This window comes from Maniola hyperantus, unplaced genomic scaffold (genome assembly GCF_902806685.2).
Source record: "Maniola hyperantus unplaced genomic scaffold, iAphHyp1.2, whole genome shotgun sequence".
Lineage (NCBI taxonomy): Eukaryota > Metazoa > Arthropoda > Insecta > Lepidoptera > Nymphalidae > Maniola > Maniola hyperantus.
The window spans coordinates 1-17,986 of record NW_027189008.1 but is presented as its reverse complement, the minus strand read 5'-3'; the positions used below and the strand labels follow the sequence as shown (position 1 = coordinate 17,986).

The 17,986-nt window shown below is 38.0% G+C and overlaps 1 protein-coding gene across 1 annotated transcript; it reads right to left on the bottom strand.

Moving 5' to 3' along the window:
* Positions 1-2,336: 2,336 nt before the first annotated feature.
* LOC117996024 (bone morphogenetic protein 1-like) lies at positions 2,337-10,391 on the bottom strand (the record flags this gene model as incomplete). Its single annotated transcript, XM_034984035.1, has 3 exons — positions 2,337-2,665; positions 3,290-3,520; positions 10,213-10,391. Coding segments are annotated over 3 exons (739 nt in total), but the record flags the coding sequence as incomplete, so codon positions are not given.
* Positions 10,392-17,986: the final 7,595 nt, after the last annotated feature.

The following is a 17,986-nucleotide window of genomic DNA, read 5'->3' as shown; positions in this document are numbered from 1 at the left end:
ATATGAGGTGTTATAAATGAAATTTGCTAGATGTTAGGCAAAATTGTTTTTAATGTAACTTTTACCGGGGTCGCTTAATACATGGTGATGGCTAATAATGCTTAGTTATTCTAGCTTAATGCCAAGACTTAATTTAGATACATTAGAATGCCTTAGGTAGATAGTACATAAAATCTATGTTTTAAATTTAAGATGCCATTGGCATGGAATAGACAATGACACAGTAAAATTCATAAAATTGTTTCAAAATAAAAGCTCAGTAGTAAAGACAGGGTTCTTACTGTACACATACACTAAGAAGGTTCACTAAACTGTTCCAGGATACAAACATTTGCTTACTTGTAGGTGCGAAGACTGCAAGGTAGCTGGACGGCATCGGCCAAGCTCCCAAAACTCGATTTAACTTGATTCTTCACAACCGAAATGTTTCATTACAAAGATTTTCACCAAGTCTTATCCATAGAATTAAGTTGCCAACGTGAATGTGCAAAAGAAATAAATACGGAAACGCAAACGGAAACGCAAACGGAAACGCAAACGGAAACTAAAACGGAAACCCTGCAACAAAGAAAAAACAAGATTATAATTTGTGCTGTGTGAAAATTTCGACACGTGGAATTTTCCCGATCAAACACAACTCACCTATTGAACTCCTGGCCACCAATGGTTTTCAGGAGTCCACCCACAACCCATTATCCTCATTTATTTGGGAAGGTAAAATAACTGGAACTGAAAGGGAAATCATGAAATTAGGATTTTCTCTAACCAAACCGCCATTTTGTCGAATCCACATTACTTGATTTTTCACTCACCATAATTGATGAAACATTGAAATACGTTAGGATGACTAAATTTATAACTATTGTATTTTCCCAGGCGAAGCCATGGGCGAAAAGGAGTGAGATTTTCCTGGAACGAAAAAATTCGTCTTCACATGTTGACTCCAGAAAAATTCTAAATCTCACCAATCGGTGTTGCCAGACGCAACCCGAGTGTGGCCGCTCTCATTTAGTTTGATCATGAAGCCAATTCATTTTTGAATATTTGCGGAACCTAAGGATATATTATAAGAACCGTTTTGTTAATGACTTAACAATAAACAAATGATATTATGGTTTTATTTAATTATTTTGTTTTATTTTTACGACAATTGACAACGAAGCAAACGCCATCTATTGTGGCTCGAATGAACTCTGAACATCGACCCACGCGTAGTTCTGCACCTTGATGCTAGGTGGCACCAACATACTTTGAACAAAATTGATTTTTATTAAAAGCGAAACGCTAGTTAGTAGTTCAAAATTTACAACGTCACAAAACCAACAAACAAACACATTTTCGCATTTATGATATGGGTACTGATGTTCAGTATAAACATTCAGCACATAACAGCCCGATTTGGGAGCCTCAGGTTGGCCCTTTGTCCGAAATTGCGTCCCCCGAACAAACACTTCGATGTAATGACGTTGCTCATTCGAGTTTCATCTTCAAATGGACTTACAAAGCGCTTTTGTGCCCTTATGTTTGTAGAGGTGATTAGTTTTAGTACAATAGAAGTTTAGAACAGATCATCACCAGATTAATACTTATTATACGACTAGCTGATGCCCACGGCTTCGTTCGCGTGGTATTAGGTTTTTAAAAAATCCCGAGGGAACTCTTTGATTTTCCGACACATGCAAAAAATCACGTCAATCCGTTGCACCTTTGCGACGTGTTTGAAGGACAAACCAGCAAACCAACAAACAAACACACTTTCGCATTTGTAATAAGGGTACTGATACGGTACTAGAGGAGGGGTTATTTCCTACAGGCTGCAACAGAGAATGTTTTAAACGAAAAATCCAATAATATTTTGCAAAACCCACCCAGGACTTGAGCCCGGCACTTCATAATCCACTAGAGTATAGTGAATAGACCAACGGGGGAGAGCTACTCACCACTTATCATGGCCTCTCCAACTTCGCGATTATGGATATGGGCCGAATCGCGAGAGGTCGTCCGATCCGGTAGGTATTTGTTCTTGGCGTAAGTATTACCAATACTGCGGCACTTTCTCGACTCCCTCTCGATTCGCTCTCTACATCTTCGGGGACTAGATATCACTTTGAGATCCCGAACTTACTCGGTTTGGAATTTTGTAATTTCAAAATTTCTGGTCTGGGGTGGGTGGCTAGTTACCACCCTACGCGCAAAGCCAAGCGATTTAGTGTTCCAGCACGATGCCGTGTAGAAACCAAAGGAGTGTGGGCTTTATAAAAACTGCCATACCCCTTCCAGGTCAACCCGCTTAGACTGCATCATCACTTACCACTAGGTGAGATTTCAGTCATGGGCTAACTTGTATCTGAACTCCGAGCATCTTCTGCTATGGTGCGCAAATTCCCGTAGTTGGTTATCGGTGCTGCCAGGTAGGTCACCTGATCGCTCCAAGTCTCTGCCATGGCAAATTCCCGCAGTTGGTTGTAGTTCTCTACTGGGAAGAAGTCCGTCCTAAGTGAGACCAATAGGAGAGTCAACTTACCAGTAATGTTGAGGACAACGCGTTCCCCATGTGTTGCCACGATGCGCCACTCGCAGCGCTCCTGCGTCGCGGGCTGAGCCTCTGAGCCCCAGCCCGGCGAGTTGAACCAGCCCGCATTGCCCAGGAATGTCTTTCCACATTCTGTACACGAAATAGTAGAATCAAAGTTATAGACTAAGAGCCAGCGCGTGGCAGACCTTCGTTGTTTTATAAAAGCTGAAAGTTTATCTGCGTATTGTCCCCAAAACATGGAGGAACGTTTGTTTGGATCATGGTGCCTTTGGGAGATAGCAGGTAACAAAGGTGTAAAAAATCTTACGTTAAAGTATAGTCTATTTTTTATATTTTCTTTGGAATAGTAGGTACCTACTCAAAATTACGTCATGCATTGCCAGACACACCCCCGTATTCACAATCATTACTATGAGGTCTCACAGTGCGCTTGAACGCACAGTGTGTGGTTCCACCAATCAGATTATTTTGTCGCGTCAATTTTCGATAATCTGATTTGTGGAACCCACACTATGATTGTGAATACGGGTGTTAGTATCATGGCAATCCCCCAGCCAGATCCCTTAAAGTTTAAAAGTTTAAGGGTGTTTAGCAGGGGGTTGCCACGGCACTAAGTGTCTGGCATTATGTGATTTGTCGCGAGCATCATCCAGTTAGGTATAAAGGCACACGCTAGTCTCTAGCTATAGGACGAAGAATTATTACGAAGCAGACTGGAAAATCTCTTGATTTTAAGTTAAAAGTTGAACTTACTCGCACACTTATAAAGTAAGTTAGTCTGCGCGATATCACTGGCGCTCAATCTCACTCTCTGCCCGATCTCCGGCCTCTTCTTCCCGTGCACTTCTAGCGGCAGGATGGTGTCTAGGTAGGTGCCTTTACTGAAGGTGTTTCTCGCGTAGTGCATTATGGAGTCGTAGTCATAGGTCTGACCGAGGGAGTTGACTTCTTCGTCCGTGAGTTTGTTGAAGTTGTATTCTTGACCTGGAATTAAATTTAGCGATTAGGGTTTTTTTTTGGTCAAATCCAAGAACTCCTCGGAGGACTAATCTAAATATATAAAATGAAAAGGTGACTGAATGACTGACGGACTGACTGACTGATCTATTAATGCACAGCTCAAACTAATGGATGGATCGGGCTGAAATTTGGCATGCGGATAGTTATTATGACGTAGGCATCCGCTAAGAAAGGATTTTCAATATATGAGTCAATTTGGGAAATGCCCCTCTTAAGGGTGGTAAAATAGGGGGGAAAAGTTTCTATAGAAATGTTTTAAATATTGTTATTTTAACTTGAAATTTGAAACGTAGGTACTTTCTAGGGGGGAGAAACCAGAACCAGAAATTTTACGCGGACGAAGTCGCGGGCAACTGCTAGTTTTATATATATAGATGGAGGTATGTAACAAAGTGGATATTAAACTCGTTCAGAACTTATACGTTGTTCTTCAGAGGGCGGATTGACGGGAATTAATTCCCAAGTTTATAATCCTCTTTGGAAACTTCCAACGGACTGTAATTGATAACAAATTCTCTTTGCCGTCATATCGGGTTATTACAGGCCGGCTTTAGTACCTAGTTATTTGGATTTTTGTTCAGTTCTCTCATTTATATTTACATCCGTTATGGGTTTGGGGTTCGATCCCGGGCACGCACCTATAAACTTTGCGGACATGTTAAGTGCGTTTGCTTGCTTTAAAGGTTATGAAAACATGTCTAAGAGTTTTCCATAACGTTCCTAAAGGTACATGCGAAGTCTGCCAATCTGCACTGCACCACTCTGCACTTGACCAACGTGGTGGATTATAAGCCCGTCTTATTCTGAAAGGAAAGCCGTGCTAGCTAACTAGCACGAGCTGACGGTGGATTAAGATAATAATGATAATGACGATGATAGTCTTAATAGATACATAGATTACAAATTATTTTATTGAAGTTTTTTTATTCAGATTGTTTTAACCCTTTACTGCAATCTCACCTGCTGGTAAGAAATGATGCAGTCTAAGATGGAAGCAGGTTAACCTAGAAGGGGTATGGCGGTTTTTATTAAACCCATACCCCTTTGGTTACACGGCATCATACCGGAACGCTAGCCACGCCGAAGCCTTTCATCAAACCAGACCAGAGGAAATTTAGAAATTATAAAGTTCCAAATTTGTGCTCTGCTGCGGGTTGCGAAGCTGAAGTGGCAATGGGCAGGGCACATAGTTCGTACAACCGATAGACGTTGGGGTCCCAAGGTGCTGGAATGGCGACCTCGCACCGGAAGACGCAGCGTTGGAAGACCCCCCACTAGGTGGACGGACGACATCAGACGAGTCGCAGGGAGCCGCTGGATCCAGGCGGCGCAAGACCATGGCGTGAGGAAGTCCCTACAGAAGAAATGTCCAGCAGTGGAGGTCTATTGGTAGATGATGATGATGATGAAATTTGTGCTGCCGGGAATCGAACTGCCACCACAGCGCCAGGCTGGTCGTCAAAGCTGTTGGAAACGGCCAAAGTGGGACTCCGAAATTTAATAACTCGAGTCCTTACAAATTCAAATTGAAGTAGGGATTTAAATTGGTAATAATAACCTTATAGTTCCTTATCTCGGCAATTAAACCATTTAGTTGTCAGAGAATTGTGAACTTTAACAATTTAGTTATAAAGTTTAATTTTGACGTTATATAAAGTGGTTTAACAAAGACGAAATACTGATTGTCTAGCCTAGATTCTAGAACATTGGCGGATGCAGACATTTCAGTAATCTAAATGTTATGTTATGTATACTAACTAATACACGGTGAAATTTTAGTGGTTGTCTTCCCGCGGCAGTACGAAATGCCCTCAGTAGTATTATCGAAATTTTGAGTTAAACTTAAAAAATAAAAATGTTTTTGTTTTGAAATAATTAAAAAAAACCGACAACTCGAAAGTGTGAGAAACAATAGTAACGCCCTAGACGTAACGTGAATAGTAGGTAGGTACATCCACTCGAACCGCGCTGCCAATAAAGTGAAAAAGTTTAGAGCAAAATAAGCTCTCGCGCACTGTGATACTATTGGTTCGAGGTCTCATTGGATTTTTGTTTTTCTCGATTGTAAATTTGTCATTTTTGACTCTAATAATTTTTTATATTTATAAATCGATAGTAATACCACGACAAAATCATTTCGCTCCGGGAAAACAACCATCAAAATTTCAGCGTGTATAAAACGAAAATCTGACTGACTGACTGACAGACTGACTGATCGATCAACGCACAGCTCAAACCACTTGCTGGATCGGGCTGTTTGGCATGCCGATAGCTATTATGACGTAGACATCCGCTAGGAAATAATTTTTGAAAATTCAACCCTTATAAAGGTAAAATAGGTCGTCATCTACCACCGGAAAAACATATTCTTTGACCCTCTGCATCATAATCCGCATCGCTAAGGGTTGTGACTTGTGGCCCCTTTCATTAATCAAATAAGGATCATCAATAAATTACAGTAAAACGCAAAAGGCAAAAAAGAAAGCCATTCATAGTACCGACCTACAAAAGTCTCCGACCACCATGTAGGAAAAAAAAGGAAGGAACACATTAAAAAAAATCAAATAAGGATAGAGGTTTGCTTGACAATCTTTATTTGATTGCGCAACCCCAATTTTACATCGAAACACGATTGAAAGTCGTGCGGACTAGGTATTAAAAATGAGTCGTAAAGATTGGTTCAATGGGTTCAATAAACAGGAACTTATAACTTCCTTCCTGATACCCGCGACTCTGATTGCCTCAGACTTGCCGTGACCTCCTCAGTGTGACAGAGGGTTCAAAAAGCAGCACGGTACCTCTTTTTGTAAGAGAGGCACTAAGATGCAACATTTTCCAAAGTACAAGACCACTAGGTCAATAACTATTCATTCCAAATTAACATTTTTTAAACAACAAATGATCATCCCATCACCAGATGTCAGGACAGCTTTTGGCAATTATTTTTACATTAAACTTTGAATTTGTCATTTTATAATCGTCATTATGAACCGATAGACGTCCACTGAACATAGGTCGCTTGTAGGGACTTCCACACACCACGATCTTGCGCCGCCTGAATTTAGTGAAAAGTGAATAGTTACACCGTTTTTGAAAGTGTTTGAAAAATGAAACTTTAATAGAATATTCATCAATAGTCAAATGTCATTAATATTCATCAGTAGATATTCAATGCAAACAACCAAGAAAATTTCAGTGCAATAACTAGTTAGCTATGTCAGATATTTTTCCATCAGATTCAGGACTTTATATATTGCAGCTTTATTTTAATAAAAACAATAAGTTTCTTACAATACAATAATTATATTATGAATCTATCAAAAGCTGTATGTCTTCTTTTATCCGTGACACTCGATGTCTTCAGACTAGCCTCGTGACGCGACGTGACCTCCTCAATGTGACGGCGGGTCACACGGACGCGTAACATTAGGTAATGGGTCAAAGAAACTGTGTCAGGGCGGAGCTAATCTATTAATGGACATTGGACGTACAGTTCACTTATTAAGTTCACACTTCGTCATAATCTATCAACTGTTACCTTCACTAATAATTCTACTGGTAAAAAAGTTGTAGACAGAAGGACAGAACGTAATATTAGTTATGGTATTCCATGGTAGGGTCAGTTTTGGCGCGCGCATCAAGTATTTTTAAAAAAATAATTTAAAAAAACCGGCCAAGTGCGAGTCAGGTTCGCGCAACGAGGGTTCCATACTACAGTCGTATTTTTGCGACATTTTGCACGATAAATCAAAAACTATGATGCACAAAAATAAATAAATCTGTTTTAGAATGTACAGGTGAAGACCTTTCATATGATACCCCACTTGATATGGTTATCTTACTTCGAAAATTAAAAATACTAATTATCTGTTCATGACCACAATTAAATTTTTTTTGTATGATGTAACCACAAATTCACGGTTTTCAGATTTTTCCCCGAATTTCTGCTATAGGTAAGACTATCTACCTGCCAAATTTCATGATTCTAGGTCAACTGGAAGTACCCTGTAGGTTTCTTGACAGACCGACAGACTGACAGACAAACAGACAGACAACAAAGTGATCCTATAAGGGTTCCGTTTTTCCTTTTGAGGTACGGAACCCTAAAAATAGGTAATTATTTCTGCCGACTGCCTCTTGAAATTAGGATATTACTTATGAGTTATAACTTATTATAACTTAGATTGATTATAATTTTTAATTAGGTAGATCTTACCTACCATAAAATTCTGCTTAGTCTGAATGGAATCTTAGGTAGGTAAGACGTTAAAATTAAAAAATAATAATTAAACTTTCCCAAAAGTTTTTCGTAGCGACTAGCGTGTATATACGATGGGTTCCCAAAGAGCCACACTCAAATGTGTCACAGTGTGACTCGTTGGGAATTCACCCACACCACACACCCTATTCATATTTTCAAAACAGTACAAACAAAAAGTACCTACTTCATTTTGTTAAATTAAAAAAAATACGATTGCATATTATTTAAAACAATAAAACTTTCCTATATTCCATATTTAAAATGTTTATGGTAATTAAAACATAGTATCTAAAGTCCGGTACAAGGAAGCGGGACGCCCCGCACACCCGCACGCAACACGCGTTTGCCCGCACCGGTTTGCGCGGGGGCTGTGCGGGGCGTTCCCATCTCGATTACCATCTTGATCTGTCGCGTACCTACTGTACCTATAGAGATAGGGTTCAGAAAATAGACTGTAAGTATAGAGGGAGTATACTGTATAGAAGTGTGAACACATAGTAGGTACACAGAGATTGTCGTGAAGCTATGACTTATGAGACGCACGTAGCACTCGGAGTCCAGGTCAAGAGACGCGTCACGCGCGAGGGTCTCTATTCAGATTATGATCCCGAGCAGGAGGGCGCCGTTTTATGTTACTTTTTATTTTCTTATAGAGCAAGTCTACACCCGTATGACTGAAGCCACAGTAAGTACACAGAGATCGTCGTGAGGCTATGAGACGCACGTAGCACTCGAAGTCCAGGTCAAGAGGCGCGTCACGCGCGAGGGTCTTTATTCAGATTATGATCCCGAGCAGGAGGGCGTCATTTTATGTTACTTTTTATTTTCTTATACGACGGGTCTACATCGACCCGAGTCGAACCCGTTTATTATATTATATCGAGTCGAAATATAATAAATATATAAGTATAAAAATCGCCTAATTTTTATACAACAATATGTCGTTAAACCACGAAATATGCTTAAAATAATTAATTAATGATGATGATTTACGTTAATTGCGTTCAAGATATACATAATGTGGACTCGCCCTTACGCTTAGCCTTGAGCCAATATTTGTGGGAAGTCTTCAGCCATTTCAGGCTCAGGGCCTAAGTGCTTTGTATAAGAATCCTTTTTATGTAAATACGACCCTGTGTTATACAAGTTATTAATTTAAAAAAATGCAAGGTTGTGCCTTTAAAAAGATATTAACTTTCTTTGTGAGCAAAATTGAGAGCTGAAATCAGTTTCTTTCCGGCTTTTCAGATAAGAATCTTCTTTACGAACCAGTTGGTGGGGCGAAGCTTATTTTCAATACAGTTGTTAAATATGGCGTACTTTCAGAGGCTATAATAATTATTATGATGCGAAAATTAAATCTTTCGCATAGGCATCTTTCTTTTACGCGGTCATGACTTTCTTTAACGAGCTCGATCATTACTTTTGCAGTTTAGTTTTAAATTTATAAGTCAATTTAAAACGTTTAGTAGCAAGGAGTTTTCATACATATAATAAAATCGGATAGATTTTAAATACGAGGAAAAATTAACGAGTCTATCCTTATAATCAATTCTTAAAATTCTTCTAAATAAATGGTTGTTTATTTTATTTAATTACCAGTTTTAATTTAATTATTTTCACATCATCAACATATTTTGTCAAAAATCAAATAGCCTGTATACGCGTACGACCGTTGCCTAGTTTTGTTGTGAAAAAATATGTCTAGTTGCAAAAACGTGCCATTTTCTTAAAATGGGTGGACGATGCCGAACTTGCCGCAGAACTTACCAGTCATAATATTGTCCCGTATGATTTGCACGTGTCGGTCCCTGTAGGGCCGCGTGATCTCGTGCCAGAACCCGACCACATGGTCATGCTCGTGGACAACATGCCGAACTTGTCGCAGAACTTACCAGTCATAATATTGTCCCGTATGAATTGCACATGTCGGTCCCTGTCGGGCCGCGTGTGCTCGTGCCAGAACCCGACCACATGGTCATGCTCGTGGACAACATGCCGAACTTGTCGCAGAACTTACCAGTCATAATATTGTCCCGTATGATTTGCACGTGTCGGTCCCTGTCGGGCCGCGTGTGCTCGTGCCAGAACCCGACCACATGGTCATGCTCGTGGACAACATGCCGAACTTGTCGCAGAACTTACCAGTCATAATATTGTCCCGTATGATTTGCACGTGTCGGTCCCTGTCGGGCCGCGTGTGCTCGTGCCAGAACCCGACCACATGGTCATGCTCGTGGACAACATGCCGAACTTGTCGCAGAACTTACCAGTCATAATATTGTCCCGTATGATTTGCACGTGTCGGTCCCTGTCGGGCCGCGTGTGCTCGTGCCAGAACCCGACCTCATGGTCATGCTCGTGGACAACATGCCGAACTTGTCACAGAACTTACCAGTCATAATATTGTCCCGTATGATTTGCACGTGTCGGTCCCTGTCGGGCCGCGTGTGCTCGTGCCAGAACCCGACCACATGGCCCAGCTCGTGGACGACAATGCCGAACTTGTCGCAGTTCTTGCCGATGGAGATAGCTTGGGCACCTCCACCGCGTTTGCCGACAAAAGAGCAGCACCTAGAGCAAAAAAACAGTCAAGTGTGATTCGGACTCGTACACGAAGGGTTCCGTACAGGAAATATCTAACACTTTTAATTTTTTTTTGTGATGTAATGTAACCACAAATTCACGGGTTTTATTTATTTTTTCTCTTACTTGTGCTACTGCCAAATTTCATAATCCTAGCTGAGCGGGCAGTGCTCTATAGGGTTTGATTCCTTTGACATGTCTTGACAGACAGACATATTTACAGACAGCGAAGTGTTATGTGCGTTATCACTTGTTTTAACGATAAAGGAAAGAAAACATCGTGAAGAAAGAAGAGGAGGCCAATGCTCAGTAGTGAGCTGGCGATGGGTTGATGATGATGATGATAATGATGACACAAAATGTTTCTAAATAAACTAAGAATTGATCGCAAATATTATTCGGAGAAATAACATAGTGTCCAGTTACTACACTAATGAACGAAGGTAGTAGGTAGGTACCCCTGTAATTTGATGATCAAATTCTGTCAAGCAAAGCTGTAATTTGCTAATTTGTGTGACAAATTGGCTGAAATTGGCCCAAATTTACTGATTTTTGTCCGTTCCTGGCAGCTGAATCATTTAATTTTTAAGGACATTACCTACTTGAACAGACAGGAATCTTTTTATTTTAAAACGAACATTCATAGGTAATTGATACAGTACAAATCATCAAGAATTCTTTATACAAAAATTCAAGCTGTTTGAGATTTTACTATTTAATACCAGATATATAGATTATACTATAGGTAGATATAGTTACGCATTATACGAAATAGAATTTGTAGAATACATTTATAACAAGTAATACTTAGTTAAATATTACAAATCACGACTAGGTGCCTATGGTAATACTACCCTGCTTATACGTACCTACCCTGATATTTTAATCTTTTCAAAAAAAATAGAACCAGTGTCACTACAGATAATTAATATGAATTCTAACGATACCTACTTACTAAACACATCCAAATCTGTTCAAGCATTTAGAAGTTATGGCTAAATAAAGAAACTCACATACACACACATATTAATCCTGAAAACATTAGATTGTCTTGTGGGAGGCTTCAGCCGTAGCTGGTAACCATCCTACCGGCAAAGCCGTCCCGCCAAACGATTTAGCGTTTCGGTACGATGCTGTGTAGAAACCAAAGGGTATTGTTTTAATAAAAACTGCCATACCCCGTCCAGGTTAGCCTGCATCCATCTTTATTTTTTATTTTTATAAAAGAATATTCGCCATGTTAAATGACTAATATTCCCCTTTCCTCTCCAATTAAGCGTCAGGCTTGTGCTAGGAATAGGTACGACAATAGTGCAACGGGCGGGGTTTGAACCGTCGACCTTACGGTTTTCAGTCCACTCCTATACTGGTTGAGCTATTGAGGCTCTTAGATTGCATCATCACTTACCATCACTTACCACCATTGCAGTCAAGGGCTAATCTGTATCAGAATAATAATAAAAACACTACTTTTTCGGGCAGTGGTGTAAAAACTACTTCAATTACAGAAATTCGTTGCGAGTCGACACTCGATATCCTTTTGATCTCAGTATCTTATAAAATGGTAAGTATATCTGTTTGTCGAATATTAAATAAATATGAGAAAGGTAGAGAAAGATATTGAATAGCGGGAAAATGTAAGATCAAAGCAAAAGAAACGATAACAGAGAACATAATAAAACCGTCATAACATCTTAACCTGGAAACGTCATACAAAATGTTCCTCCAATTATACTCCGCGTAGGTACTCCGCACAATGCATTAAGAAATGCGAATAAAGGTATGACTATTTTATATTTATACATTAACTTAGTCACTACCTATACTATAAATGCGAAAGTGTGTTTGTTTGTTGGTTTGTTGGTTTCTCCTTCAATCACGTCGCAACGGAGCAACGGATCAACGTGATTTTTTGCATGGGTACAGTTAAAGACCTGGAGAGTGACATAGGCAACTTTTTATCCCGGAATATAATATATTGAATAGCGGGAAAAAGCAAAAGGAACGATAACAGAGAACATGATAAAACCGTCATAACATCTTAACCTGGAAACGTCATACAAAATGTTCCTCCAATTATACTCCGCGTAGGTACTCCGCACAATGCATTAAGAAATGCGAATAAAGGTATGACTATTTTATATTTATATTTTTAAAATGAGTGGATTTTATATTAATTACAAGCACAGATTAATTTCTAGTTCACAAGTCTTACTTGTACCTAGGTAAGTATTTTTAAATGTAATTTTTTTTTTCGTTCTATCAGATATTATTCATTTTATTTGCCCGCTAACTGGTACGCGTGGATTTAAGTTTTTAAAAATCCCATGGGAACTCTTTAATTTTTTGGGATAAAAAGTAACCTAGTGTAGGCAACACAGAAAACCTGCCATCTGTCACCCGTGAGTGGAGGTGTGACAGTGGTAGCGGCGTCGGACGGACGCAGCGAGAGAAAAAAGATGGACGATATAAAAGTAATTAAGCGAGATATAAGTACTAGGTGATTAATTAAGCTAGATATAAACTAAGTGGATGTTACAAGTGTACCTGAATATAAGACTGTGGACATCGGAACTGCGTTTGATTCATATTAGGGTCATCCCAAGACTAATAAACCCGGATTGGAGGTTAAGTTGTTTATATCAGAAGATTGGATGTGATTCATGCCCAAAAATGCGGGTCTATCCTGGAAGATGTTAAAAGTGCCTGTACAAGACGCATAGCAACATATTTATTAGGTACTTATATCGGAAATTATATGAAGAAACCTACCTGAACGAATAACAAAGTGAATATGAAATATATACAAACTGCAATGGTGCTACACTATTACTTTGGGAGTACTTGAGTAGACCTGTATCGAGTTGGAGGGCTTGTCTCCAACGCAACTACTCAAGAGATTGGTTTGAGGAAAGCACCTTGCACTGTCTGGAACAAGCAGAAGTACGTAGGTCGATGGGTCCAATGCATCCATAGGTTGTATTGAAACGGTGAATCTGTGTACTTACCTTCTTACAGTGGATGTTCATTAAAGCATGGGTGAATATTAAGAGTGCCTAATGTTAGATTACTGCATCAAAATACCTAAGTAGGTATTTGATAAGTTACAATATTACCAATTGATACTTTTAGAACAGAGTAAGTGAAGGCTATAATTATTAATAGTAAGTAGATATCAGCATTATGACTTATTTGAGAGTTCAAAGTAAGGGATTATAGTTTTGTTCTGACCGCTTTAATGGATTATTATGTAGGGACATACCTAGCCCAAGATTTGATCTATGAAGTTAAAAGTAGTTTAATTTCAAGACTGGATGCAACGCACCGTAGTACTAACACCTTGTATTTTAAAATCGAAATAAGGTAATAAGTGATATGAAATACTTTAAACCAAATAGGCACCTACCTATATTAAAGTAGAATCAAGAAAACAATTAGATTATTATGTAGGTAAGTACTTGATACATGAGCTAGTGTAGAAATATAAAAAATAGAGTTTATTTGCTAGAATGTGGTACAATTTGGTCTTAAATCTGTTTTGATCTAACACATTCAACCAATAACTGAGTGTGCAAATTATTACCTATAGTACATTATCATAGCATAATAAAATGTGAAAATTTAGAATGAATATCTACTTAACTTTATCTATCTAGGAAGTAATGTTAACAGTATAATTTTATTCAAATCTTAATTTAAATCATTCAACAATCATTTTAAAAAAAGAAATATGTACATGTGCTTTAGTTAAAAATAGAAATAATAATCTTACAATAACAACGGTCATATCTACATCAATGGGTCAATCAATGGTTTTAGTGCAAAATTTGGGTTATATACAGGGGTCTGATATAATCAAGTAGGTATGTACTTGATACTGGTGTCACTTAAATGAAATATTTCCGAGATTATTCAACTGTTACCATTTTTTTCATGTTTTGACAACTTTTCTGATGATGTCCACGACCCTGTGACCCCGACTTGACGATGAGGTCGACGAATGTGAGATGAACAAGTGGTTTTGGCCTGCATCTGTGGTGGAGAAGTGCACATAACCTTCAAGTTGTGATTGGAAGCAGTCATGTACCTGCATGGATCGGATAAGAACACAGTAACTCTTGGTGTGAGGCCTGTTGTAATGATACAAAAGAAAAAAAAGCCATCCCGGCCTGCCTCATTATGATGGAGGCTGTAACCTCAAGGTATTGTTATGTAATACAGTAATAAGAAGGTAAGAAACATCTGAATACTACTATGGTTAATTGAGGCAAATCTAGTTTACCTAGTAACTAAAATAAAGTCTTAAAACTTTGAATTGAATAGTCTCAATATGAGTAGTTATTCTTCTTTAATTAAATAATTACATACTTAACTATACACATAGTAATATTTTAGTACAATTTAAGGATAGAATGCCTGAAATATGTGTCAGGTGCATGTGTTTTCATTACCTACCATTTAATGTAAGATTTTTTGGATTTGGGTCTATGGTAGGCATGGTATGGTTGTGAGAATGATAGACAGTGATAGGGAGACTAATAGAGTCGATTGCCAGATGCACCCATTGAATACCTATCTACCGACTGAATAGTCTGTATTATGTACTGACAGACATAGATCAACCCGCAGGCCCTGCATAATCAAATATGATTTGAGTTCTCTACTAAGCTACTACTGGACATAAAGAAAAGATTTTGGAAAATTAGACCTGGGGTGGATCAGCTAATAAATAATTAATTGGTCCACTAGATAAAGTAGGTAACATTGAACCTATTTTGAATCTGTAGGTTTACTTATTCGACCAAATTAGAGTTATTAGATTACTTTGAATACCTAGTAAGTATAGGGTATGAAATATCAGGTTTGAATTAATCTAACTATGTACATACCAGAAACAGAAAGACATACAACACTCATGCTCACGAAAGTAGCCATGTGGATGTTGGAATTTTATTTGATTCTTATACCAATAAATTTATATTAAGTGCTAGTATGTACTTTTGTTCCGTTTGCTCACCCTTGTGGAAATTATAAATTACATTTGCTGCAACCACCATTTAAGGAGAGGTGAGGTTATGAAAGGAAAATGAATTGAATCATTATTATATTAACCTAAAGTGAATTTAACTGATCAGATCAGATGAAAATAAATAAATGGACTTGAATTAAAATATTTATTTATCAGCATAACAGTGGTTCTTTCAAATGTTCTTAGAGTTTTATAATTAAAAAAGGTAAAATTATGTGAGCTATCACATTCATATAAAGTCACTAGTAGCTGACATCCTCTTATACTAATAGATGACATGCATTCGTGATTTTTAGAATTTGGAAAATAAAAATAATAATAAAATAAAAACACGTTTCCACTTCTCATGCTCGTAAGGTTCTATTTTACGCAGGCTATAAGAGGACTAAAGTGCGTTTCATGCTGTTATACACAAGGTATTTAGAGGTAAACAACAGTCTCTCTGAATGACATATGGATGAGAAAGAATTTATGTAATTTCTATGGTGCCAGTGAACTTTTGCACTTGTATTGAGGTTGCGACCTATACCTACCTACAAACTCATTACAGCACCCTCATTTAATCCCTACTCTTTTCGGTCAATCTATAGATATGTACTTATAGTAATATTATATTGTTACATTTCCTCGCAATCGAAGTGAAAATCAGTGTTTATAACTCGGCTCAAGTGGCTTGTTTGGTGCCCTTGTTGTACAATCTGCTTTCATAAATCAAAGCCTTTAGGTACTTACTACCTCGGAAAAACACACACTGAACAACAGGTTAACTACCAAGTACATCATATTTACTGTTGTTATTATTGGATTGGCTTACCAACTTAATAGATGATACTATCTGCTGTAATAATAGAAATTAGAAAGAAATACTAAGTTACGAAGTTCAATTTTTATGTACGAGTAAAGGAAACTTTAAAAGATGTGTCTCTAATAACAAAAGAGAGTTACGAAGGTGTTATTAAATGAAGCGGCAATGACTGTGGCAATGTTATGTATAACAGGGTCTGGATTGTTGTATTTCTTTATATAGCCTACTAACACATAATTTTATCATATCGTTGTTTCTCGGGTATAAATAATGCACGAATAATTCGATCTCTGACTTAGGTTTAGATCTGAAATAAGAAATGAAATTGTCAGTATACAGAGAAGTGTAAATCTTAACCTTGCAAGCCCCATCGGATAATAGTGGAGAAACGGATTCCCTACCTTTACTGCCCAAATTTTGACTAGCTATTTGACTTTGGAAAAAGGAGCTTATGAGATGCATATTTTACTAAATAAATAAATTATTAATATAATTATTATAAACAAAAGACGGATTTGTCTCTTGTGTGTGTGCCCTTAAATTATATTAAAATTTCAAACGAGTTGCACAATTATTATCACCTGCAGACATTACACGTAGGGCGATTGTCTAAAACCTGCATCAATCATTATTGTTCTGATTGGCTGAATTTGTGCGATTCTTGTTGCAACAATGCATTGTGGCCAATAGTGAGCGAGCATTAACCAATCAGAGATGATTGCGATCGTGACATTGTAGCTGTCAAACAACCGCGGTAGAGCCCCCGGTGAACTAAAGATGTTTACTACTGTAGATACTCCACAAATAGTTGAGAATATCGATTTGAGTGTTGAGTTCAATAGTCTCGATAACTAGTCTTTCAAATCATTAATCAAATTACTGAAAGCCATAAAGCAAATTAAGAAGAAGATTAATCAAATGAGATATAAGGGAGCAAACACTTAGCGGGTTTGCCATAAACGTTGACACTATAATATTCATTCTATTGACTGTACACAAATAATCGCTTCTGGTGGCTGTCTTGGGGAAGCTAATATAAAAAAAATGGTGTTTAATATTGTTATGATATAACGTGTCATTGTTATGAATGTGATTATTATTTTTAGACTCTAAACGAACTGACAACCAGTGAATAAGAGAAAAGGATACCGACTTATGTATGGACTTAGTCCTGGTGCGATAAGCGGTGATCCCTGAGAATATTAGAAACGAATACCGACTTATGTATGGACTTACTCCTGGTGCGATAAGCGGTGATTCCTGAGAATATCTGAAAAGAATACCGACTTATGTATGGACTTATTCCTAGTGTGATAAGCGGTGATTCTTGAGAGTATTTTATGATAACCTAACGAGCAAATAAGAGAGAAGAATACCGACTTATGTATGGACTTATTCCTGGTGTGATAAGCGGTGATTCTTGAGAGTATTTTATGATAACCTAACAAGCAAATAAGGGAAACGAATACCGACTTATGTATGGACTTATTCCTGGTGCGATAAGCGGTGATTCCTGAGAATAGTTGAAAAGAATACCGACTTATGTATGGATTTATTCCTGGTGTGATAAGCGGTGATTCTTGAGAGTATTTTATGATAACCTAACGAGCAAATAAGAGAGAAGAATACCGACTTATGTATGGACTTATTCCTGGTGTGATAAGCGGCGATTCTTGAGAGTATTTTATGATAACCTAACAAGCAAATAAGGGAAACGAATACCGACTTATGTATGGACTTATTCCTGGT